This window comes from Podarcis melisellensis (genome assembly GCF_964234715.1).
Source record: "Podarcis melisellensis genome assembly, chromosome: 5".
NCBI classification, from domain to species: domain Eukaryota; kingdom Metazoa; phylum Chordata; class Lepidosauria; order Squamata; family Lacertidae; genus Podarcis; species Podarcis melisellensis.
In genome coordinates this window covers 86255168-86280285 of record NC_138537.1, presented here as the reverse complement: position 1 = coordinate 86280285, position 25118 = coordinate 86255168, and the positions used below count along the sequence as shown (strand labels likewise).

Here is a 25118-nt window from a genome sequence, read left to right as displayed (position 1 = left end):
TACATCTTTGTCAAGAGTGGTAACTTTAAAAAACTATTTAAAGTGAGAGAGAGAAAGGAACAAACCATTGTGGCTCACCCTACCCGATTCAAAACAGTCTTCCCCACTCCAGCTTAAGGCATGTCTACTCAGAAATAAGTCTTACCATACACTTGGCAAATCAGGATGAAGGGATAGCTCAGTTGGTGGAGACTTTTAATCTCAGCATCATGGGTTTGAGCCCATGTTGGGCAAAACATTCCTGCATTGCAGGGGGAGTTGGACTAGAATAGATGACCCTTGTGTGGTCCCTTCCAACTCGACAATTCTATGATTCTAACAGGTTCATTGGTGTATAACCTCCCCATAAACAAGTTGAATTGAATGCCCAGTAATCACCAGATATTGCCTGACCTCTGTGTAAGCTTTGTGCAAGCAAATTGGGATTAAGCTCAATAAATGGAGCCTTAAACAAATGCTAAACACTTTAGAATGTGGGGGAACCTGCCCCTTCCTTCCTTCCTTCCTTCCTTCCTTCCTTCCTTCCTTCCTTCCGCTGTCTGTTTTTGTTTTTCTTCTCCATTTTTCTCTTTGTCTGATTGGGATACACAGTCTGTACTGTATAACCAGAGGTGTTGACATATGGACGCGGGTGGTGCTGTGGTCTAAACCACTGAGCCTCTTGGGCTTGCCGATCAGAAGGTCGGCAGTTCGAATCCCCGCGACGGGGTGAGCTCCCGTTGCTCTGTCCCAGCTCCTGCCATCCTAGCAGTTCAAAAGCACACCAGTGCAAGTAGATAAATAGGTACCACTGTGGCGGGAGGGTAAACGACGTTTCCATGCGCTCTGGCTTACATCACGGTGTTCCGTTGTTCCAGTAGCAGTTTAGTCATGCTGGCCACATGACCTGGAAAGGTGTCTGTGGGCAAACGCCGGCTCCCTCGGCGTGAAAGCGAGATGAACGCCACAACCCCATAGTCACCTTTGACCGGACTTAACCGTCCAGGGGTCCTTTACCCTTTCCGCTATTTGACATATGGCATATTTCTTTGTCAGTTCCATGGTTCTCATGTAAGGCTCAGAGATCCAGCATCCGCCAGGACTTAGTGAGTAGTTTTTATTTGTAACCCGGGATCTCTCTATTCCAGGGATGCGTCCTCATAACACACCCGATCCTCCACCTCAGCAGCTCAAGAAATCCAACCACCAGATTCAGCCAAAGCCAGATTGGACGGGACCCGAGCATAGCTTGTGCCACGTGGAGGTGGAAATTGAGATGGCTCCACCAGGCAGTGCAAAACCTGGAAACTGTGAAACGGGAATAATCCGCAGAACCATAAAGTACTCGGAAACTGACTTGGATTCTGTCCCTTTGAGGTGCTACCACGAGACCAACATTGATGATATATTGGCTGAGAAAGATGAAGCGGATTCAGCCATCGAGAGCCAGAAAGACAGCGAGAGCAATCCAAGTTTCACGGGAATCTTGGGGAAAGGGTGTGCTGCTCCAGGAGACCCCTTTGCTCAGCACACAAGAGAAGATGATGACAAGTGTCTGAGAAACAAGACACAGGACATTGAAGATGACGAGGTATTTGAAGCCATCCAACAGCATCAGGAGAGGTGAGGGTCTCTCTGGACTGGTCAGTACCAAGCTTGTCCCTTGTATTGAGCAATATTGTCTGGTTTTGTTCTTACAGAGGTCGATATAGTAATAATAATAATAATAATAATAATAATAATAATAATAATAATAATAATAATTTATTATTTATACCCTGCCCATCTGGCTGGGCTTCCCCAGCCACTCTGGGCGGCTTCCAAAAAAATATTAAAATACTGTAATACATCAAACATTAAAAGCTTTCCTAAACAGATGTCAGATGTCTTCTAAAAGTCTGGTAATTGTTGTTCTCTTTGACATCTGGTGGGAGAGCGTTCCACAGGGCTGGTGCCACTACCAAGAAGGCCCTCTGCCTGATTCCCTGTAATTTGGCTTCTTGCAGTGAGGGAACCGCCAGAAGGCCCTTGGTGCTGGACCTCAGTGTCCGGGTAGAACGATGGGGGTGGAGACGCTCAAAACAAAGCATAGGCAGTCTCTTCATACAAAGCTACCTCTTTCCTGTTAAGGCTGGGTTGGGTCTTGCCAAAGCTCATCTGGGGAACCTTTTCGGCCATTGAAGCTGGTGACAATTGTCATTATGAACTTCTCGGGCACAAAGTGGAGGCGGAGCGAAACAGCTTCCCATTGTGTTGCTTCAATACTGCGACACTTTGGTGCTGCAAAGGCACTGGTTGTCTGCAATTAGCTGCAGCAAATTAGAAGAGCTGTTCCACACAGCATATTCCCGATAAAGCAAATCTCACAGTGTCCATTTCCATCGGCAAGAATCTATTATATATCCATTCTTTTGGGCAAATGCACCCTTCTTCCTGCAGCTATCCCTTTGTTTTCTTCTTTCTTTTGAAGTAGCTTCTGTTTCTAGCACTTTGACAGCTTCCTTTTCACTCATATGGGTGATGTTCCTGAATCAGCCCTTAATTTCCCATGTGAGAGGAGTTCATTGGAATGTTCTTTGTCTAAACTGAAACATTAACCGAAAAGTAAAAGGGAGAGAGAAAATTGTGTCCTCTTTGAAGCCAGACCAATTGCCCATTAATTATTTCATTTTCAGTATCACAGTGGCAAAATTCGGCTCATAAAAACTCAATAATAATAATAATAATAATGAACAATTGTTCTGGCCGCAAGGGGAAAGTACAATAATTAAACTTGTCCCTCTTTGAAGTGACTGGCGGACAGGCAGATTCAGGAATGCTGGCTATGTCAGTGAACAGGAACCAACCATTTAAAGTGACAGAGGCTGGGGCAGAAAATTAAAGGTTCTGGCAAAGCTCAACAGCATTGTGAGATTTGGACAGGCTATGCTGCAGTTGCGTTTTAACTCAAAACAATTGCCACGAATCAGGTCAGAGAAAAGGTAAGCAACAAAACAGAGGCTATGACACAATAGATGGCAAGGTTGCTACCTGGTTACTTTGGGAAAACTCAATGAACAAATGATGTTGAGATGCAAGGCAAAGGGTGGAATGCAATGTTGTACTGAGGAGGTTGTGTTATCAGTGCAAACATTTCTGCTTGCAAGGCGGAATTATTATTATTAATATTATTTATTGAGTTTATATATCACCCTATACCCAAAGGACGCGGGTGGCGCTGTGGGTTAAACCACAGAGCTTAGGACTTGCCGATCAGAAGGTCGGCGGTTCAAATCCCCGCGATGGGGTGAGCTCCCGTTGCTCGGTCCCTGCTCCTGCCAACCTAGCAGTGCGAAAGCACGTCAAATAGGTACCGCTCTGGCAGGAAGGTAAACGGTGTTTCTGTGCGCTGCTCTGGTTTGCCAGAAGTGGCTTAGTCATGTTGGCCACATGACCCGGAAGCTGTACACCGGCTCCCTCGGCCAATAAAGCGATATGAGCACCGCAACCCCAGAGTTGGCCACGACTGGACCTAATGGTCAGGGGTCCCCTTTACCCTTTATACCCAAAGGTCTCAGGGCGGTATCTCCTCCCTCCACCCTGTGTGCTGTTCTGGAGGTTCTCCAAGCAGATTTGAGGAGGGTACAGAGGCACACAGGGGAATTTTTTTTGGGGGGGGGGAGGAAGCCCCATTGCACTAGCAGGAATCCTTGCTCTGGCCTATGCAAGCACATCAACTTGATTGAATCCTGCACTAACCATCTAATTACACACACACACACATGGGTGTGTGTAGGGTTTTGGAAACTAAGGAATTCTTGTTCTCTAGAGGTCCATTAAATTCCTTCTGAGAATGTTGAAAGACTTTGGATTGGCATTCAGCAGATGAGGTAAATCACTCATGATCAAATATATACAGTACATATATTTGTATTATTGAGTATGCCCTCCATCCCCACACACAAAAAAAGAGTTCTTAACCTGTCCTGAGCCCATGGGGGAAAATATTTATTAAGATTCTCAGCAGGATAGGCCAGCTCCTGAGACAAGGTGAGGTGACCACCTCAGCTGGCAACACCCACAGGGGCAGCAGATCTCAATGTAGATCTTTATTCCTCGCTTGTTGCTGATGTAGACCTTCACTTGCCGCTTCTTCCCTCACAGGGAGGGCAGACGCCATTTTGTGGTCTGCCTCAGGTGCCAAAATGTCTTAAGCCGGCCCTGACTCTCAGTATACCCACAAGCATGTCTTGGCAGAGTGGGGGATAAATTCACCTTTTGCGTATTTCGTTTTTAGGGAAGCTTTTAATGTTTAGTAGACTACAGCGGTACCTCGGGTTACATATGCTTTAGGTTACAGACTCCACTAACCCAGAAATAGTGCTTCAGGTTAAGAACTTTGCTTCAGGATGAGAACAGAAATCGTGCTCTGGCGGCACGGCAGCAGCAGGAGGCCCCATTAGCTAAAGTGGTGCTTCAGGTTAGGAACAGTTTCACGTTAAGTATGGACTTCCGGAACAAATTAAGTACTTAACCCGAGGTACCACTGTATTGTATTTTAATATTCTGTTGGAAGCCGCCCAGAGTGGCTGAGGAAACCCAGCCAGATGGGTGGGGTAGAAATAATAAATTATTATTATTATTATTATTATTATTATTATTATTACTCCCCATGGAAACCCTGTTCCTTGCTGCAGACTCTGCACTCCACTGATCATGAGTAGAAAAAGCAGCTTAAATTCATTTTCTCCAGCTACGTCAGATGTGGCGCCTTCCTTTTGACACTGAAAATCTCAGCTCTCCATGAAAATGCTCCATACATGCCAAAGTGTGCTGATCTCAGTAGTCTCAGCAGACTTCAGATTCCGACAGGATTTTAAAGCCTTGTCTCGGCGCAGCAAGATCCCTGTCTAGGCAACGGTATCCCTGTGTAGTGACTCCCTCTGTCGGCAGCTGAGCTGTCAAAGCACGCAGGGAGTTTTTGGTGCTGGCGGAAGGGGAAGGGAAGCCATTGAAAGGATTTGAGGAAGAAGAGCAAGTTGAATTGTTTGAACAATGGAGAGATATGAATGGTTTTGATGGCAGAATTGTGCCTAGAGGTAGAAAGACAGGGGTGTAAAAAAAAAAAAGGAGGTGAGAGAGAAGTCTAGTGAGGACCGGAATAATATCCCCTATTTCCAACTTTCTTGCAACATCAAAAGAAGCAACTGCAGAATAAAAGTGGCAGGAAGGGTTAAGAACCACTCTTTCCACCTGTTTTGAAGGGGAACCTGTTCAATGCCCATGGCTTTACTCTGCACCATTTTCCAAGAGGGAGAACATTTTAGTAAATAGCAGTGTCCTGATCTCCCCTCTATGAATTACAGATTTGGTGTAGGACATTTAACCATTGGCTTTGCCTAAATTTAAACCCCGCTGGTCTACTACCCTTAGTATTGCAAGGTTCTCATGAGAGGGCTTGGACTAAAATTGTCAACCAAAATCTTTACTTTCCTGGTTTATCACCACAACAGTTATTAACCCTGGGCTTCAGTAAAGCAAATAGTTTAATTAGACAGCACCTATATGATATCGAGCGACAGTATAATCTGGCCACAATACGGAAATTTTGTCTGTGATATGATTATTTTCCAACTAGTCATTTTGACCCTTTGGCACCCTATTTGTGAATTCCAAAATATAAGCATGCTTTCACTTTCACAAGATAGAATATACTGCCCTTGGCTTTACTTGAGGGTTGATTTCAAAAAATTCCACCAGAAAAGCTGCTATGTCCCTGTGGAGATGGCAGTATTGAGTCCGTGGCTCATGTGCTTCTGGCTTGCACTCTTTATAAAGATTTGAGGAGTGAGATTATTACCCCTCTATTATTGTCGCTCAACCATTACTACTGTGTCCTTTTCTTTTAGCAGATCAAGAAGATCAGGTGACAGCAAAAACTGCAAGATTTTTAGCGGGGGCAATTAGAATATGATCTATTATTTGATTATTGATGTAAACCCCCAAAATGTATTTTCTATAGTTAAGTTTTTACCTCTATCTTCAGTACATTTTATTTTCTTTTATTGCTAGGGCTAGTGGTTGATGTAAATAAAGATTCTGAATTCTGAAAGAGCAGTGTGGTGTCAGGAGAAAAAGGGGTAACCACAGGGGGAGATGGAGTTTATGAGAGTAAAATGCCTCTCAGGGACATGAGAGAAGGATGACCAGCTATGCAGGCCAAAAGAATACAGCTCCAGAATACTGAAATGGTAGAAACATGCCGTGTGCACTTGGCTTGGAGACAAATCATATCTCAAGGCAAATCTGGGTGAAGATGCACAACTCCAGACCCTCCAAGTATCCCTGTTTTCCAGGGACAGTCCTGGATTTACAGAAGCCATCCCGGTTTCTGATTTGATCCTGGAGTGTCCCGCTTTTCCTTAGGAAGTCCCTGTTTTCATCAGAGGGTATGGAGTTATCCGACCCCTGAGCCATCTGAAGGCAGCCCTGTATAGGGAAGTTTTTTAATGTTTAATGTTTTGTTGTGTTTTAATATGTTTTGGAAGCTGCCCAGAGTGACTAGGGCAATCCAGTCAGATGGGTGGGGTATAAATAGTAAAACAATAATAATAATATAAAAGGTAAAGGGACCTCTGACCATTAGGTCCAGTCGTGGCCGACTCTGGGGTTGCGGCGCTCATCTCGCTTTATTGGCCGAGGGAGCCGGCGTACAGCTTCCAGGTCATGTGGCCAGCATGACTAAGCTGCTTCTGGCGAACCAGAGCAGCGCACGGAAACGCCGTTTACCTTCCTGCCGGGGTGGTACCTATTTATCTACTTGCACTTTGACGTGCTTTCAAACTGCTAGGTTGGCAGGAGCTGGGACCAAGCAATGTGAGCTCACCCCGTCACGGGGATTCGAACCGCCGACCTTCTGATCAGCAAGTCCTGGGCTCTGTGGTTTAACCCACAGCGCCACCCTCGTCCCTTTATTATTATTTAGGGCATCCTTATTTTCATTGGCAAAATGTTGGAGTGTATGCAGCTCTATGCTTTCCACTCCTCTTAGCTAAAAGGAAAGGTGGGGCCACAGCAGCCAGGAGCCACTGCAGAGATCACTTTCCCTGCCAGAGGAGAAGAACGGAACTGGATAGGTTCCCTCTCTTTCTTAGAAAGACAGAACGGCAGGTAGCGCCACTGCAAAGAACATTGTTTTTACTCATCAAAAGCCCTTGGGCCAGTGTGGGCTATCAGTTGCATAAACTAAGCAAAAAGGGATTTATTCCCAGCAGAACTTGCCGAAGAAGCACTCCAAACCTGCTCACTGCAGATACACACCAGTCCATTGGGCTGGACCTCAGAAACTTCCCTTCCCAATGGGAGAGCCAGAATCAGTAGATCTTCCCTATGCCTTAGCTTGGCAGAAGAGAGGCTGACTCTGGTTAGCTCCTGACCATGGCCAGGATTTATTGGGGGGTGGGCAGGACACCCACCTGCCATCATCCTATGTCTTGCTCTGTCTAGCAGATTTGGAATGAAATGTCTCAACAACAGTTGCTTTAAATTACTTTATTTTCTGACCCCAAGCGCTCAGAAAAAAATCTGTCAAAATATTCAGTCACTTGAAAACTAGGAAGTCAAATAAAAAATGAACACCAGGGAAAGTCCCTTTCATGTATTTAACTGGTATATTTTGCAAAATTACAAAGAAGATGAATTTTCCATCTTTTTAAAATAATCTAAACTAAACCAAGTTTTCTTGGATTTGCTGAAAATCTTTTCAGCACTTCCTTTTCAAATTACTCCTTTTTCCCCAATGCAGTTTTTCAGTAATCACAGCCCGTTGAGATGCTCCCCTGTCATCGTCTACCTTAGCCGGGTCATTACTTTCCACAAGAAGAATCGCTAGAATATTTTGATTATTTCTACTTTTAGTTAAGGTTTTTTTTTAATTTATTTACTTGATTCAGGAGGGGCAGCTGCCCTCCTGCCCTCTCCCCCACCCTCCTCTATCCCCACGCTGCTGACTGATCACAGGAAGATATATCTACCCCTTTGGAAAGACTCTTGTTCTGATCAGTGGTGTAGAAGACACTTCCCTGAGTTGAGGACTGCTGCGTCTGTTTCTCTGTAACTTGTGCCTCCCTCTTTCTCACCACCTCATCCCCAATCTCCAGGATCATCAACAGAGACGCCCAAGGGCTGCTCAAGTCCCCAGTGCCCTTTCTCCTCGGACACAGCCTCTCCAGGGACGGCATGGATTCGTTCAGCAGGCATTTTGAGAGCATCATGGAGTCTCACCGAGCCAAAGGGACCTCTTACACAAGCCTCGACTCCATTGACATCCTGTCCTCCCCGGCCCAAACGCACAGCGGAACGTACTTCACCTTCGACCTCCCAACTCTCACCCCGGAAGTACAAGAGCAAATTCGAGACAGTGCCAAGCTCATTGAGCAGAACTTCGCACCCCTGGCCCACCTGGAGCCAGACTCCGGGACAAGCTCAGCCACGGATGCCCCCTGGACTGAGCGAGAGGAGGAGCCGAGACAAGGCGGGGAAGGCAGCCTGCAGAGTCCCTGTCACTCCGACGACAGCCTAGGAATTCCCCTGGCCTCCATCACAAGGTGAGTGAATGAAGCTAATTCTATCCAGGGGGTATATGAGATAACATCGTTGGGTGGTTTAGGATCCCAGCTGACCTTTTTATTTTACCTGTGGACTCTGCAACAACTCTGCCATCTCACAAGCTGGCAAGGATGATGAAGGGATCATCCACGACCCTTCCTCTCAGACCTTTAGAAAATGATCTTTAGGCACCTGATGGATGCTGTCGTACAATGGGGCGTACGGCTCTTTGCCAGAGTTCTGTGGTGCATTTTCATAGCCTTGTGAAAGCTGCTGTTTTGACAGATTTTTAAAGCTCTGTGAAAAACACGGTCTTCTGCTGTTTCACAGTGGGGGTTTCCCCCCATGCAAGCTTGGCTCAATTGTTCACCTGAGCTGATGTTTCCTTGATGCTATTTATTATATGCTTTTGAAAGGATCCTGTCCACACTGTTCACCTGCCAAGTTGTTCCTATGCGTTTTACTTTTCGAAATCTCTTACTGTGTGCCTAGATGATGACGACGATAAGGGTGATGATTATAAATTCCCCCTCTGCGGACAGTAAGAGGGGCCTGAGTTTCACAATGATCCTAAGGCAGGTATAGGCAAACTACGCCCTCCAGATGTTTTGGGACTACAACTCCCACCATCCCTAGCTAACAGGACCAGTGGTCAGGGATGATGGGAATTGTAGTCTCAATAATAATAATAATTTATTATTTGTACCCCGCCCATCTGGCTGGGTTTCCCCAGCCACTCTGGGCGGCTTCCATAGAAACCAAAAATACACTAAAATATCACAGATTAAAAACTTCCCTGAACAGGGCTGCCTTAAGATGTCTTCTGAATGTCAGGTAGTTATTTATCGCTTTGACATCTGATGGGAGGGCATTCCACAGGGCAGGCGCCACTACCGAGAAGTCCCTCTGTCTGGTTCCCTGTAGCTTTGCTTCTCGCAATGAGGGAACCGCCAGAAGGCCCTCGGCGCTGGACCTCAGCGTCCGGGCAGAACGATGGGGGTGGAGACGCTCCTTCAGGTATACTGGGCCGAGGCTGTTTAGGGCTTTAAAAGTCAACACCAGCACTTTGAATTGTGCTCGGAAACGTACTGGGAGCCAATGTAGGTCTTTCAAGACCGGTGTTATGTGGTTTCGGCGGCCACCCCCAGTCACCAGTCTAGCTGCCGCATTCTGGATTAGTTGTAGTTTCCGAGTCACCTTCAAAGGTAGCCCCACGTAGAGCGCATTGCAGTAGTCCAAGCGGGAGATAACCAGAGCATGCACCACTCTGGCGAGACAGTCCGTGGGCAGGTAGGGTCTCAGCCTGCGTACCAGGTGGAGTTGGTAGACAGCTGCCTGGATACAGAATTGACCTGCGCCTCCATGGACAGCTGTGAGTCCAAACATCTGGAGGGCTGCGTTTGCCTGTCCTAAGGTGTGTGGCTTATGCAGAATTGCAAAGCCAGTGGTGGCAGCAGGCAGTGATGGCTGATGCCCATTGGGACTTGGTAGGGCAAGAGAGGGAAACAAACAGTAGTTAGAGCTGCAGGCAGAGCCAGAGCCAATCACAGGCAGATCCAACTAATTCTAGAATCATAGAATCGTAGAATTTGAAGGGACCCCTAGGGTCATCTGGTCCAACCCCCTACAATGCAGGAATCTCAACTAAAGCATCCATGACAGATGGCCATCCAACATCTGCTTAAAAACCTCCAAGGAAGGAAAGTCCACCACCTCCCGAGGGAGATCTATCCACCGTCAAACAGCTCTTACTGTCAGAAAGATTTCCCTGATGTTTAGTTGGAATCTCCTTTCTTGTAAGTTGAAGCCATTGGTTCGGTTCCTACCCTCCAGAGCAGGAGAAAACAAGCTTGCTCCCTCTTCCATGTGGCAGCCCTTTAGATCTTAGTCTCCTCTTTTCCAGGATAAACATACCCACCTCCCTCAACCGTTCCTCATAAGGCTTGTTTTCCAGACCCTTTGCCATGTTGGTTGTCTCCTCTGCACGTGTTCCAGCTTGTCAATATCCTAATTAAATTGTGGTGCCCAGAACTGGACACAGGACTCCAGGTGGTCTGACCAAGGCAGAATAGAGCGGGACGTTTACAGGATCGGGACACTATACTTCTGTTGATTCAGCCTAGACTAAGGCTGGTGGGGCAGTGCCAGGCTTTCCCAGCAATGTTCATTGAAAAGGATCAGAGCTTCTGCCTCTCTGTGATTTGGTGCCAATGCTCTCCTATCAGAGCATACTGCTCCCACAGGACATGTGGTTTGCAAGACTCATGAATGTGACAGTTTTCTGTGCCCCCTAATGTACAGCAGTATGATTTGAGTATAAATCTTTTGTCCAGAGACGCTCTTAGGTGCTAACAAATTGAGCTGGTTTCCAACCTTGTTGCAAAAAAAAAAGAAATATTTTCCAGCAGGACTTGTCTACATTGGAATATAATGCGGATTCGAAATTCCTTGTGCAAAGAATTGTGATCTCGCATAATTTGTGCGTGTGAACATTCAGGGCAAGATTGGTCTGATGTGCAGATGAGGAGCGATGTGTATCATCTTGGGAATGTGAAAATCTATAAATTGCAACTGTCTTTGAGATGCCAGCCAAGAAGTTGTTTGCCGGTCCTCCATCCATTTTCCCCATTTCCCATGCAATTATTTATTTTTCCCAGTAGGTGGCATCTGCCACTTTCAGTACAGTACAGTTTCCTTGTTTTGGGGCAAAGAGAGAGAGAGATAATGAGGATCAGGGTTTAGCTGACTGCAGCTGCAGCTTTAGGATGAGTTCCTTTTCTCATGCAGACTGCAGAATATTGTTCGAGGGAGATGTCTGTGCAGTTTGGAGAAAAGAACTGAATTGCCCAAAAGCAGCAAGGAAATGGGCCAAAGGGAGGACGTTTTTTTTCTCTGGCTTAAATTTAAATCTGAGCCAGAGAAGAACTTTAGGGGCTGCAGTGCTTACCTTTTATTTGAGGTGAGCATTCTGAGCCATGGATACACATATTTCCAAGCCACAGAATGCGAATGCCAGCGATATTCCCAGCTACCACATAGTGCTCCATCCCATAATAACAAGATCATAGATGTGGCTAGAGCAGTGTTTCCCAAACTTGGGTCTCCAGCTGTTTTGGGACTACAACTCCCATCATCCCTAGCAAGCAGGTCTAGTGGTCAGGGGTTATGGGAATTGTAGTCCAAAAACAGCTAGAGACCCAAGTTCGGAAAACACTGGGCTAGAACCTCTTTCGGGTACATTTTGTGTGACTGCTTGCCTGAGCAGAGCCTGAGCCTTTGCTCTTTCAGGACATGTGGAGAGACATTCTCTTCACAAAGGAAAAGGCCTCTGTACATGTTCAGAGACCCTTAGCTCTAAGTGCCAGATCTTTTGTGAAAGGAAGGTGTCAACCCGGAACAGAGGCCAGCCTGACAGATGTTTCAGCTGGAAGGGACAAGACTGAGAGGAAAGATGAGAGCCCTCTTCAAATACCTCAAGGCTGTGGAAAGGGAAACAAGCTTGTTTTCTCCTGCTCTGGAGGGTAGGACTTGAACCAATGGCTTTAAGATACAGTGGTACCTCGGGTTACATACGCTTCAGGTTACATACGCTTCAGGTTACAGACTCCCCTAACCCAGAAACAGTGCTTCAGGTTAAGAACTTTGCTTCAGGATGAGAACAGAAATTGTGCTCCGGTGGCGCGGCAGCAGCAGGAGGCCCCATTAGCTAAAGTGGTGCTTCAGGTTAAGAACAGTTTCAGGTTAAGAACGGACCTCCGGAACGAATTAAGTACTTAACTAGAGGTACCACTGTACAAGAAAGGAGAGTCCAACTAAACATCAGGAAGAACTTTCCGACAGTAAGAGCTGTTTGACAGTGAACGGTCTCCCTCAGGAGGTTGTGGGCTCTCCTTCCTCGGAGGTTTTGAAGCAGAGGTTGGGTGCCCATCTGTCATGGATGCTTTAGCTGAGATTCCTGCATTGCTGGGGGTTGGACCTTAGGGGTCCCTTCCGACTCTGCAATTCTATGATCATGCTGACTGGAGCTGGAGGGAGCTCTAGCCATTGTCCAGAACATTTGCAGGCTAGCAGCTTGACAATGGATCTCGTTTCTCCAGCCTGCCGTTCTCTCCTGAGGGTGATGCATCACTTGTTTTTCAAGCAGCGCATTGATCATGCTCACAGTGTTATGGGAATCTTACCTCTGCCGGCCAGGAGATCTTACAGCATCCTCTTCCCTGTATTTATGGATTCTAGTTTGTTTTCTAACATGCAGACGTGCTTCTCCCTTTCCCAAGGTGCGAGGAAGCAAGCAGGAAATTCCTTTGGCGGTAGTCTGCTTCCCTGTGGTTGCACAGTCTCCGCAAAGGGAGATTCATTCAGCCGTGCTTTTTCAAAGAGCGGCAGATGTCTGCACAGATAAAAAAACAGACAATAGTTCTTTTAAAACTGAAGAGTCATATTTCCCCCCCATTTATTTTTTTCCATTTAAAATGTTATTTAGATACCAGTCAGACTAAATGTCCCTTCAAAACAATCGGGCTTGAAATAAAGTTTGGATGTTATGTGGGCATGTGAAAATACCGTATTTTTTGCTCTATAAGACTCACTTTTTCCCTCCTAAAAAGTAAGGGGAAATGTGTGTGCGTCTTATGGAGCGAATGCAGGCTGCACAGCTATCCCAGAAGCCAGAACAGCAAGAGGGATTGCTGCTTTCGCTGCGCAGCGATCCCTCTTGCTGTTCTGGCTTCTGAAATTCAGAATATTTTTTTCCTTGTTTTCCTCCTCCAAAGTCTTGTGGTCTGGTGCGTCTTATAGAGCGAAAAATACGGTACTCAGATGCCCAGTTCTCACCTAAGAAGAAGCACTTTCATTGAATGCATGGAGTGGGCAGAATGGGATTGTGTCCACCAGCCTGGGACCCCAAAAGAGAAGAGGGGGAAAGGATCCCTTTCCCTTTCTGCCTTCCATAAGCTCACTCTTCTCTAAGAAGCCTGAAGAGGAGCTAAAGGCTTTTATCCCAGGATGGCTGGAACCCTGGAGAGGAGCACTCCTCTTAAGCGCAGAGAGATACTTCGACATTTTGTTGCAGTGCATGGAATATTTTATTCTATGTAAGGGCATTCAGTCATGTGAGCTTTGTCTGAAGTTGTTCAACCTAAAAACAGGTTTACTGACTCAACGAGAAATGTACATTTTCAACCCTCTTTTCCCAGCTTCTCTCTCTTTTCTCCCCCACCCCATATATCTGCCCTCCTACGTGCAAAATTGCTTTTTCATGGTGCTATGTTGGATTTGGTATTTATAGATCATAATGAAAAGTTGCAAGAGTCAAGTTTCTCTGGAAGCTGAGATCCAGGGCCCTCCCTGTTTGGATGGTTGTGATTATTCTGTGGTAAGGGAAATAAACTCTATAGGTGCTCAAATGTACTCTCTTTTTTTAAGAGTACAGATTCTGAGATTAATCCATAGCTGGTATGTGCCCACAAAAATTATGATCAGCCACCTGCTTGGAGCTATTTCCTCCTTGGGGTATTTGCTCTGCAGACGCTGGGTGGTTAGAAAGGCAAGCTGTTGCTGGTGGCATGATAATCCTGCTTTTAAGAAGAAGGCTTAACTGACCGACTTATGACTCCCTTCCAAGTCTGTTATCCTCTGTTGTGTTGAGCACAATGTCTCTAGAGCCAGTAAAGTGTGGGTGCTTCATGGTTCTACTTCATAGCTCGGTTGGTTAGAACTTGATGCCGATAATGCCAAGGTTGCAGGTTTGATATAAGTTTTGAAAGCAAAAGTGTTCGAAAGGACGCAAGGCATGGAAACACCCATTCACATCTATGGGTGTGGGGTTTCTAGTTTTTAAATGGACTGTGTATTGCTGGAGATGTATGGTGATCATGCTTAAGCCCATCTCATGGATGTATTGACTTAACTGTGTTCTTTCCAGTGTGTATTTACATACCTGGCTTGATCTGTACTCTGAGAACCTACACTTTCTGGCCTCTGCTACGGCAGGCAACATAACTTAAAACTGATGGGTGTTCCAGCCCGGCCCACCCATGAGGCATGGTGAGGCAACCACCTCAGGTGGCAGGATCCTTAGAACCAGCAGATCCTGATGTAGGTCTTCACTCACCCGTCTTCCCTGGCGGGCAGCGGGGTACCATTAGGAAAATGGTTGGGTGTGGTTGGGGAGTTGGTGGAGTGTGGGGAGAGAGCAGAGGAGGTCGCAGAGAGTTTTGGAAGCGACTGGAGAAAGATCAGAGGAGGCCAGAGAGAGTTGCAGAAGATGTTGGAGGGATTTGCTGGGCTTTTAAAAATGGTTTTTTATGGGCTTATGTGATTTTGCTGTACCTGAGATAGCCAGGGATAGTTACAGCTTTACAGAAGCCATCCCGGTTTCTGAATGTCCCGCTTTTCCTTAGGACATTTTCATTGGGAAAATGTTGGGGGATATCATGTAACCCCCACATAAGATGAGATCTACCTTTTAATTGAAAGCAGTATCATACCACTTTCAACAGTCATGGCTCCTCCCTCTGCAAGAATCCTGGGAACTATAATTTGTTAAGGGTGTTGACTGAGAGTTGTTTGGAGACCCGCTATTTGCCTCATACAACTACAGTGCCCAGAGTTCCCTGCGAAGAAGGGTTGATCATTAAACCACTCTGGGACTTGTACCTCATTGAGGGGAATAGGTAAAGCGACTCCTGACCATTAGGTCCAGTCGTGACCAACTCTGGGGTTGCAGCACTCATCTCACTTTATTGGCCGAGGGAGCCAGCATACAGCTTCCGGGTCATGTGGCCAGCATGACTAAGCCGCTTCTGGCAAACCAGAGCAGCGCACGAAAAGGCCGTTTACCTTCCCGCCGGAGTGGTACCTATTTATCTACTTGCACTTTGATGTGCTTTCAAACTGCTAGGTTGGCAGGAGCTGGGACCGAGCAACGGGAGCTCACCCCGTCACAGGGATTCGAACCGCTGACCTTCTGATTGGCAAGCTCTAGGCTCTGTGGTTTAACCCACAGCGCCACCCGCGTCCCTCTTGAGGGGAATAGTGGCCTCCTAAAAAAAAACTTCTCAAACAAAGAATCCCAGGATTCTTTGGAGGAATCCTGTTCAAAGTGATATCATACTTCTTCCCCCCTCCCCCCAAAAATAATTGATACAGTGGGACCTTGGTTCTCGAACTTAATCTGTTCCAGGAGTCCATTCGACTCCTGAAACCGTTTGAAAATCCAGGCGTAGCTTCCAGGTGGCTGCAGGAGCTTCCTGCACTCAAGCGGAAGCCACGCTGGACATTCAGCTTCCGAAAAACGTTCGCAAACCGGATCACTTACCTCTGGGTTTGCGGTGTCCGGGATCCGATTTGTTCGGGCCAAGCCATTTGAGTACCAAGGTACCACTGTATCTTGTAGATTGTAGAAAAAAAGCTCAAGAGCGTTTTTTGTATAGTGATAGCTCAGTTGGTACAGCATAAGACTCTTAATCGCAGGGTGGTGGGTTCAAGTCCAATGCTTGGTTGGACTAGATCAGGGGTAGGCAACCTAAGGCCCATGGGCCGGATCCGGCCCAATCGCCTTCTCAACCCAGCCAGCAGACGGTCCGGGAATCAGCGTGTTTTTACATGAGTAGAATGTGTCCTTTTATTTAAAAAGCATCTCTGGGTTATTTGTGGGGCATAGGAATTCGTTCATATAGTCCAGCCCACCACATGGTCTGAGGGACGGTGGACCGGCCCATGGCTGAAAAAGGTTGCTGACCCCTGGACTAGATGACCCTTGTCCTTCCTTCCAACTCTATAATTCTATGACTCTATGAAATGCGTAGTGGAGATGAAGTCCTATCTGCCCTGGGGCTAGCCTTTTCATTTATGCTTCCCCCGCACACCACCGCTTCTCTGAAGTTCTGCCCGCAACTTGCTTTATTTTCTGCCGCAGAAGTGAACAGCAGCCGTCAGCAACAGGAAGTAAATCACTGCTGAGGTGGGAGGCAGGTTTTGTCTTCGCCTCCGCTGTGACCCTGAGACAACCCGTTCTGTTCCCCCCACACACACCCAGCGGTTCCTTCATGACTTACGAGGGGAAAGGAAATTTAGCTGCGTCGGGGAAGGTTCTCAGTGGGGAAGCAAATCCTGTCCCTGCTCTGGATGAGCCAAGAAGTGGGGCCAGGGGGACTTTTGGCTCCTGCCGCAACTTTGCCTCTCATTCAGCCCCTGTGCTTTTTCTTGTGACCCCCTCAGCTGCTCCCGTGGACATCTGCGGGAGAGAGTAATCACAATCCGTCCTATTGGCAGGCACAGCACCAGTTAATTAATAAAGATGGGTTAGTTACCAGAATTGGCTCTCTGCTGCTGCTCACTGCTCTCTCCTGCTTGTTGCCTACCTTAACATTGGGTGCCATGGCAACGAGGAGAAGGATGGAGGGGGTGCCTAGCAACAAGGAGGGTCTGGCAGCAGAATCCTAAGCAGGACCGTTGGGAGATGGCAGTGGAATGAGAGCAACTGGAAGAGGAGTGGGAGAAAGATGTGGAGGGGGTGGAGGTGGAGAGGGGGATCCTGGAGGGCTGTGCAAGATGGAAGTAGCAGAAACAGCCTTTCCCTTTGCTCCTCTCGAAACTTGCATCTCTCCACACCAATATTCCTGTTGGCAAGTCCAATAAGGGAAGGGGGAGGGTACTGATCACAATGGTCCAACACACGGGGTCTGACATGGTCCTTGAGTTCTCCCACCTCCTTCCCAAAGCGTAGTTAAAGCTTCCCCAACTTTGGGAAAGAGGTGTAACCCTGCCAGAACTTCGTGCCTCCTTCCCAAGGCACCATCCAACCACCTTAGGGACTCCACTCCAGATTTGTCTAGCCTTTTCTTCTCCCAAAGATATCCTCCATGGCAGCAGAGGTTTAGGATCAGAGTTCTCCTTCTCCACGACGGGCTAATTTCGAGTCCCATCTGCCCCCTCATTTTCTTCTCTAGCACATGCAGAAACCACCTTCTTGACCTGCTATTTGTGTCATCCACTCAGTCCACCAGAGTCTGTCTTCGCATGCAGGGGAAGTCCATAACTCACCAAGGGTCTGAGACCCTCACCTGGTTTAAGGCATTTCCCAGGGTGTGCCGCTGTTGCATGTTGACAGCTTCTAGGAGCCACAGGGGAGAGCGGAGTGCAGGGTGGGGACCAAAGGTGGACAAACGACCCCAGAAAAAACATGTGTCCCCCACCACCCTTCCCCTAACACCCCACTACACACACTTCTGATATCCTAGCTCAGTCGGTACAGCATGAGATCTCAGGATTGTGGGTTCAAGCTCCATGTTGGGTGAAGGATTCCTGCAGGGGGCTGGACTAGATGATCCTTGTGGTCCCTCCCAGCTAGAATTCTGTGATTCTATCTGGGTTGATACTGCCTAGGAGAGTGGTCTTGTTGGTTCCAGAGGTTCTGAGGCATAGCTGTCAACTTACAGATTGTCAACTTACGCAGCCAAGCAACACAGTTGGAGTCTCCCTCCTCCCTGTCCGGCAGGCAGGGAGGGAGAGGAGCTGCTTCCTTTGAAATTTAAAGAACATTTAAGGGACATCCATCAATAAGCAGCGGGACATGGCGCTGGAATAAGGGACTGTCCCTTCAAATAAGGGACACTTGACAGCTATGTTCTGAGGACCCTCCACAGCCTCACTTGTCTCCTGCCCTCCTCTCCTCTGGCAGTGATCAGAGCGATGTTTACTGCAGAGGCCCCTTCCCATCCCACGAATCTCATGCTTGAAATCTAATAAAGTGGTAATTCTCCTTGTGCTAAGCAAGCTACCAATAATTACTTTTCTCCACAACAAGGGGCAAAGCCAGTGCTTTCCTGTCTGGCTGATTTAGAAGCAGTGTCTGCGGCTGGCTTTTGTCGAAACCAGGGATAGCTATAGATTTCTCTTCTCCAGACGATGGCCTGAGGGCTGGGAGGAAATATTTTGACATGCAGAGCCAACCGCTTCCGGATCTATAATAAACTCAGCGCTACCAGTCAGAGCAAGCTGCAGAGCAAGGAAGCATAGGGAGATGCTGGGCAATTTCTCTTACAACATTTAGAATGGAAATGCTATTATTCACCATAGACTATATAGAAACGAACTGCAAATTAAGATGGAACGGCTAAACCAGCCTAAGAAGAAGAGTCAGCTGAACAACATACCGGTTGAAACAGAATGAATTAGCGTAGAAGCCCATCTTGCAATCAACACATTTTCATTAATGGGTTTTGCCAGCCCGTAAGCAGCAAGAGGTGTCTTTACTATCATTTGTCAAAAGCCATTCTGATTTCTAGGGACGCGGGTGGCGCTGTGGGTTAAAGCCTCAGTGCCTAGGACTTGCCGATCGAAAGGTCGGCGGTTCGAATCCCCGCGGCGGGGTGCGCTCCCGTCGCTCGGTCCCAGCGCCTGCCAACCTAGCAGTTCGAAAGCACCCTCGGGTGCAAGTAGATAAATAGGGACCGCTTACTAGCGGGAAGGTAAATGGCGTTCTGTGTGCTGCGCTGGCTCACCAGAAGCAGCTTGTCACGCTGGCCACGTGACCTGGAAGTGTCTGCGGACAGCGCTGGCTCCCGGCCTATAGAGTGAGATGAGCGCACAACCCTAGAGTCTGTCAAGACTGGCCCGTACGGGCAGGGGTACCTTTACCTTTACCTTTATTCTGATTTCTACTGGCTTGGCCAGTTTGCATATTCTTCCGAAATCTGGTGTGTGTGTGTGTGTGTGTGTGTGTGTGTGTGTGTGTATCTATCTCTATCTCTATCTCTCTATATCTATATCTATATCTATATATCTATATCTATCTCTATCTCTATGCCTAGCTGAAAGCATATAAAGAAGTGTGAAAGATCTACCAAGTAGTTTTGTGTTAAAACTGCTTCTGTACCACAGTGCTATTTCTTCTGCTCCTAACAGACAGACATCCTGCTACATAAACAAGTTAAAGTCCAGGCTATGTGGATCATAAACGGAGTTCATGCCAGTGGCTCATCTGAATGAATTTCTGGGTTCATGTGGGTGGACCAGAATGAGGCGCTCCCCCCCCCCCCACACACACACTTTAGGGAGGCTCTCAGTTGTCATCTTTGTAATTTTAATCCAATAATTAAACACCCACAGGGGCTTAAGATAGCATTTAATACTCTTTTTATTGGCACAGAAAGAACATTAAATCCCCAAAACCTCAGTTCCAAAAATGAGCTTTGGATGGAGTTTAGATTAGAATTAGATTAGCGTCTTCAGGATTGACAATAATAAATCATGCAATTGATAAAGAAGGTAATCTGAAAAGGAGCTATTGTGTATCCTTGGTTCACATTGTTCTTTAGGGGGATGTTGCTCTTGGACACAACTAGAGTAGTGGCAGAATATACATTTTAAAACTAGGGTAAGAGTAGTCAGATTGGTTCTGGATAACTTTTCCCATAACAAGTTTTCCATTTAGTTTATCAAATGCCGCCTTGACATCCATAAAGCCTACATAGTTCTCATCTTCCTGCCTACAAAAGAACTGCCAGAGATAGTGGAGCCAGGTGGGAATGGAGGGGGGAGGCTGGTGACCATTGTGACAGGTAAGGCAGAAGGGAGGGAGCCCAAACTGTAGGTGGGATCCAGACCCAGACCCAAGCGGAGCCAATTAATTCCATCCCCTCCCAACATTTCTTCAGTGAAAATAGGAACATCCTCTTCTACGTCAGGAAGCTTCTCTCGCATTTGATCTCGCCGCACACATAGGCGTCATATTCACATTGACATCGTTCACCTTGAGCCAGTTGCAACTTCGCCGCCGAACCTACCTCACAGGATTGTTGTAAATAAAAAATGACAACACCTTCCACAGACGCAGTGGAGATTTTCCGTTTCCTGTCTCCTTGAACCAGTTCATTCATACAAACAGGTGGAACATTTCCAATTGGAACCACTTCTTTTCATGTTTAAATGGCAGAGGGCCTCCAAAATTGATGCCTGCTGATTTCTGGCTTCCGGATATCATTTTGCTGATGTCTTTAGCCCTGGAACACAAAACTGGGAGTGGCAGGGGAAAGATCCTTCAGGATACCAAATACTTTTGTCACCCACGCTGCTCCTTCTAGCCTCTGGTTTACTATTTGGAATAATAGTAACCAGAACAGTATTTTTGAAATATACTCAGAGTCGCAAAGTGATTTCATGCTCTTTATTCAGCTCATAGTGGTGAGGAGGAATGGAAGTCCCCTCAAAGTATCTGCTTTATATACATTATTTACACAATGGGCTGCACGTGGTTGGCTAATTCTGGACTTCTCCTGTAGGCCAATCAGGTTGTGGATTCACTTCTATCTGGAGCTGGATTGGGTGGCTCCTGCCGACCAATCATACTGCTGCATTGTTCTAGGACCAATCAGACCGCTGCAGTTTGGATCCTATTCAACTCAGTACATAACAATTTTCCACAGTCCCAATCAGCATACGTCACACACATACACGCCTAAGACTGGGTGATATCTGGGTTTCAGCATCACGATATATTACCAGGTAAACATCACAACATACTGATATATCACAATGTCTGAAATAAGGATGGAGCTATATAGAGGCATTGGCTGGCTTCACAGTTTTTCCCGCATTGTGGTTTTTGCCAGCCCCTGCTCTTTAGATTCGCTGCTCCCTGTGTGAGGCAGGGAAGAGATGAGGTGGCAGAGTTAACAGGGGCTTCAGGAATCGTGAGAAACATTGGCTGGCTTCACGGTTTTCCCCACATTGTGATTTTTGCATAGCACACACACACACATCACAATTTGTGATATATTGCCAGGTCAAAAATTATGAAACCAATATCCTGATATGGACTTTGAATTAGTTTGGGACGATATATATGTGCCCAGCCCTACACATGCCCCAACTCCTCTCTATGTAGCCTTTGTCAACCTGGTGCCCTCCAGATGCAAAACTGTACTGGCTGGGGTGACAGATGTTGTGGTCTAAAACATCTGGAAGGCACAGATTGATTTAGAAGCACTTTCGGGGAAGAGCGAGAGCACAAAGACTTCTGTGACAGCTTCTCTCTGTGTCTGTTTGTTTCATTTTAGTGAACATCCTCTCAGCCAGCTGGTCTCTGACTCTGATTCCGAGATGGACAGCACAGAGCAACTCGCCCTGGGCAGCACAGACACCCTCTCCAATGGGCACAAGGCTGATCTGGAGGCCGCTAAACGCCTGGCAAAGAGACTCTTCAACTTGGATGGCTTCAAAAAGGCAGACGTGGCCCGCCACCTGGGGAAGAAGTACGTGTGGGTATTAGGAGAAAAGGTTCTTCCCCCAGAGCTTTGTGAATTCCCCGAGGGAATGCAGCAGCCTGCTAACCCCCTAAGCACAGAGAAGTCTTGTAGAGGAAGACAAGAACCCTCAAAAGGCAGCCTTCCCTCCAGAATGACAAGCAAAGCTTTGACTAGCTTGCCTTCATCACCAGGCATTCTTAGGAAGGCGGCGTTTTCTCTGTGGCCCACATAGTTATGCCCTAGGGATGGCCTGTCTCCTCTAGGCCTGACAGGAACATTCGCACTCGCCACATGCGCCTCCGCTCCTAACGCAGATGGTCACGGGAGAATAAAAGCTCTCCCGAGAGATTAAGGCACATAAAGGGGCGCATGACAAAGTCCTTCGCCAAAGACCTGTGCATGCTTCTTGCGGATCTAGTGGTGTGTATCCTGCCTCAAGAATTCTGCCTTCCTCTTTCCTTGCTGCAGTGTCCCTGATGTTCCCCGAGATCTCATCTCCTCCGTGTTTGTCCCTCTCTTGTGTTAATATATGCAGGTTTTAAAATATATCTATCTATCTCCCACCCGCCACCTTTCTCCTTTCCAGTAACGATTTTAGTAAGATGGTAGCAGGCGAGTACCTCAAGTTCTTTGAATTCACTGGAATGAGTCTGGATCAAGCCCTTAGGTAAGTGTTCAAGGGTGAAATCTCCAGAAATCTGTAAGGAGGGTTGCAGGGAGTCTAGTAGAACTTCAAGGGGAAATGGAACCTTCTGGAGCAGCAGTGAGACTGGTTTCAGGATTACCCTTTATTTGCATTTAAAGAATGCGGCAGCACTCACGTACTTTCATCTGTCCTTTTATGAAGCCAGCCATTTCTTTCTTTGATTCATAAAATTCATACACTTCTTGATTGTGTAGAAGCCTCAAAGAAGTTCATGGTAACTCACCAGCACCTGTTTCTGAAGCCTACTGAAAGTGCAAAAACAGGGTTTTGGGGTGGGGTGGGGTCTTTTTCTTGGTAGGCCACAATGCATAGTTGGTGGTCTCCATTAGGAAGGGGGCCTGACTTAGGCAGGGCAAATACAAATTATTCTTTTTTGAAGTGCGTCTAGGCAAGGGTTTCCACCTGTCCTGTATAATACAGGTTTGTCCCATATTGCAAGGTAAATGCTATGTCCTGTATTGATACAGTTTGTCCTGTATTTCTGGTCTCCCCCCCACCCCCAGATAGGGATCCTCTTCAAATGCATGTGCTTGAAAGGGCATCTGAAAAGTCATGTATTTTAGCTTTCTGGGTAGCAAAGCACAGATTTACAAATTCATGTCTATGTGTGTGCACACATGTGTGTTGTGGATTCCAGAAGCGCCGTCCTGTTAGGTTGCAATAGATTGTAGGTAAAGGTAAAGGCACCCCTGGGATTGTGGCGCTCATCTCGCTTTATTGGCCGAGGGAGCCGGTGTACCGCTTCCGGGTCATGTAGCCAGCATGACTAAGCTGCTTCTGGCGAACCAGAGCAGCGCACGGAAATGCCGTTTACCTTCCCAGTGGAGCGGTACCTACCATATTTATCTACTTGCACTTTGACGTGCTTTCGAACTGCTAGGTTGACAGGAGCAGGGACCGAGCAACGGGAGCTCACCCTGTCGCAGGGATTTGAACCGCCGATTCGGTCACGACTAGACCAAATGGTTGGGGTCCCTATACCTTTTTAAATTAAATGAAGATGATACAAGGGTGCTGTGTTGTCCCTGGGTGTTGACAGCGCCTGATAAGAGGGGAGAGAAGGGACGATCAGGTGGGCGTGGTAACAGCACTGTGAATGCCGCTTTAAACTTCGTATCTCCGAAGGAAGAGAGGTTTCCGGTGCTCTGCTCAAACATCAGGATGTCAGAGGGCAATGGGTATTGCTTTGAGGAGTCACCATCGCTTCGTTTCCTTTCCAGATCTTTTCTAAAGGAGCTGGCCCTCATGGGTGAGACTCAGGAGCGGGAGAGAGTCCTGGCTCATTTTTCGCAGCGCTATTATGAGTGCAACCCCAAGGCCATCTCTTCTGAGGGTGAGATAATTGTGAAACTAGGAGGAAAGGGGCGGTTGAGGTTCTTGGACCAAAAAGTTGGTTCTGTTCACGTCTCCTGCAGTGCCACAGGCAGGCATCTCTATGCTTCGTGGCAGTAGTATTCAACCAGCGTGCCATGGCATCCTGGGGTGCCTTGAATGATGGTCAGGGGTGCCGCAGGCAACACTGGCCTCCGTCTCTCTTTCCTTCCCTCCCTCCTCTGATGCCCTCTTGTGTCTCTGCCTCCCAAAGGCTTGCACAGTTGTTTGTTGCAGCAGCCCTAGCTACAAGCTCCCCAGGTGAATGGCGCCTCTGGGGCTGGCCAGGGGGTGCTTCCTAGGCCCTTGTGGGGCAGTGTAAGAAGGCACCTCTCTTTGGGGCAGGGTTGGCTCAGAGACCAGGGGTGGCAGCTGCAGCTGCCCAGAGGACTCCCAAGGATAGGGAAGAAGAGAAGAAGCAGAGGGAACCCTCTACAAGGGAGGGCATTCGAAAAAGGGTGAGGGGCTGCCAGCTCTGCAAGCAAGGGGTGACCTAACAGGGCTCCTGAGCCCCACAGGGATGCCGCAGAAAAAATGTAGTTGGTCAAGGGAGCCGTAGACCTGAAAAGTTCGAAAACCTCTTCTTCGTGGGGTTGGAGTGAGTTGTTTTGAGGCACTACTTGCTGTTTCACAAAAAGGAAGCGATGGCCAAGAAGCTGAATTTCCAAAGATTAGAAGGGTTGTGAGAAGGAGGGAGGGAGTAGGTTGGGCTGGATAGAAGGATGAAAAGGAAGAGGTGAAGAATAGAGGGAAAGGCAGTTGAAGGATGCTCTGGCAATTCCAACCTGGCCTGCTGTCCCCACAGTGCCTGTGCAGGTAACAGTAATAATGATCATTTTTATTGTAATTAATACAGCCTTAATGAGTACAGGTAAAGCATATTGTGTAACTGGGGGTAAAACCTCCCCCACACTGAGTTTTTAGGCTGCCTACAGCCTGTCTGGGTAGCTCATTCAAAAACACAGAGAGATTATCAACTGGGGAGGGGGGGAGGGGCAACCTCCCATCCATTAGCTCCCATTGATGAAATATCAAGCAACGTGCCTAACAAAAGGAATGGTTGCCTGAATCACAGCATAATGAGCTGCTGCTATGGAAGCTCACATTGTCACCAGGAATACACAGAAAACACAATGATTCACCCAAGAACTAATATTGAGTGTTTGACTTGTGCATGAAGCTGAAAGCGTTTGAGAAGAAGACAACACTCTTTTGAATTTTAAAAC

The 25118-nt window shown here is 47.2% G+C and overlaps 1 protein-coding gene and 1 long non-coding RNA gene across 4 annotated transcripts in view; both read left to right on the top strand.

The window, feature by feature from the left end:
- The window catches only part of PSD (pleckstrin and Sec7 domain containing), a gene marked incomplete at its 5' end in the record, with an annotated part of 95682 nt that overhangs the window by 6240 nt on the left and 64324 nt on the right, over positions 1–25118 (top strand). For 2 of the 3 annotated variants that reach the window (XM_081913492.1, XM_081913494.1), the window contains 5 exons: positions 1128–1602; positions 8118–8564; positions 21627–21827; positions 22402–22482; positions 23742–23854. In XM_081913492.1, the coding sequence (XP_081769618.1) occupies positions 1128–1602; positions 8118–8564; positions 21627–21827; positions 22402–22482; positions 23742–23854 (1317 nt within the window). The remainder of the gene's footprint in view (positions 1–1127; positions 1603–8117; positions 8565–21626; positions 21828–22401; positions 22483–23741; positions 23855–25118) is intronic. The other variant, XM_081913493.1, reaches the window with a different exon arrangement.
- On the top strand, positions 12783–18259 carry LOC309371283. Its single transcript, XR_014169011.1, has 3 exons — positions 12783–12901; positions 16874–17985; positions 18201–18259. It is a non-coding gene; the product is annotated as an uncharacterized lncRNA (long non-coding RNA).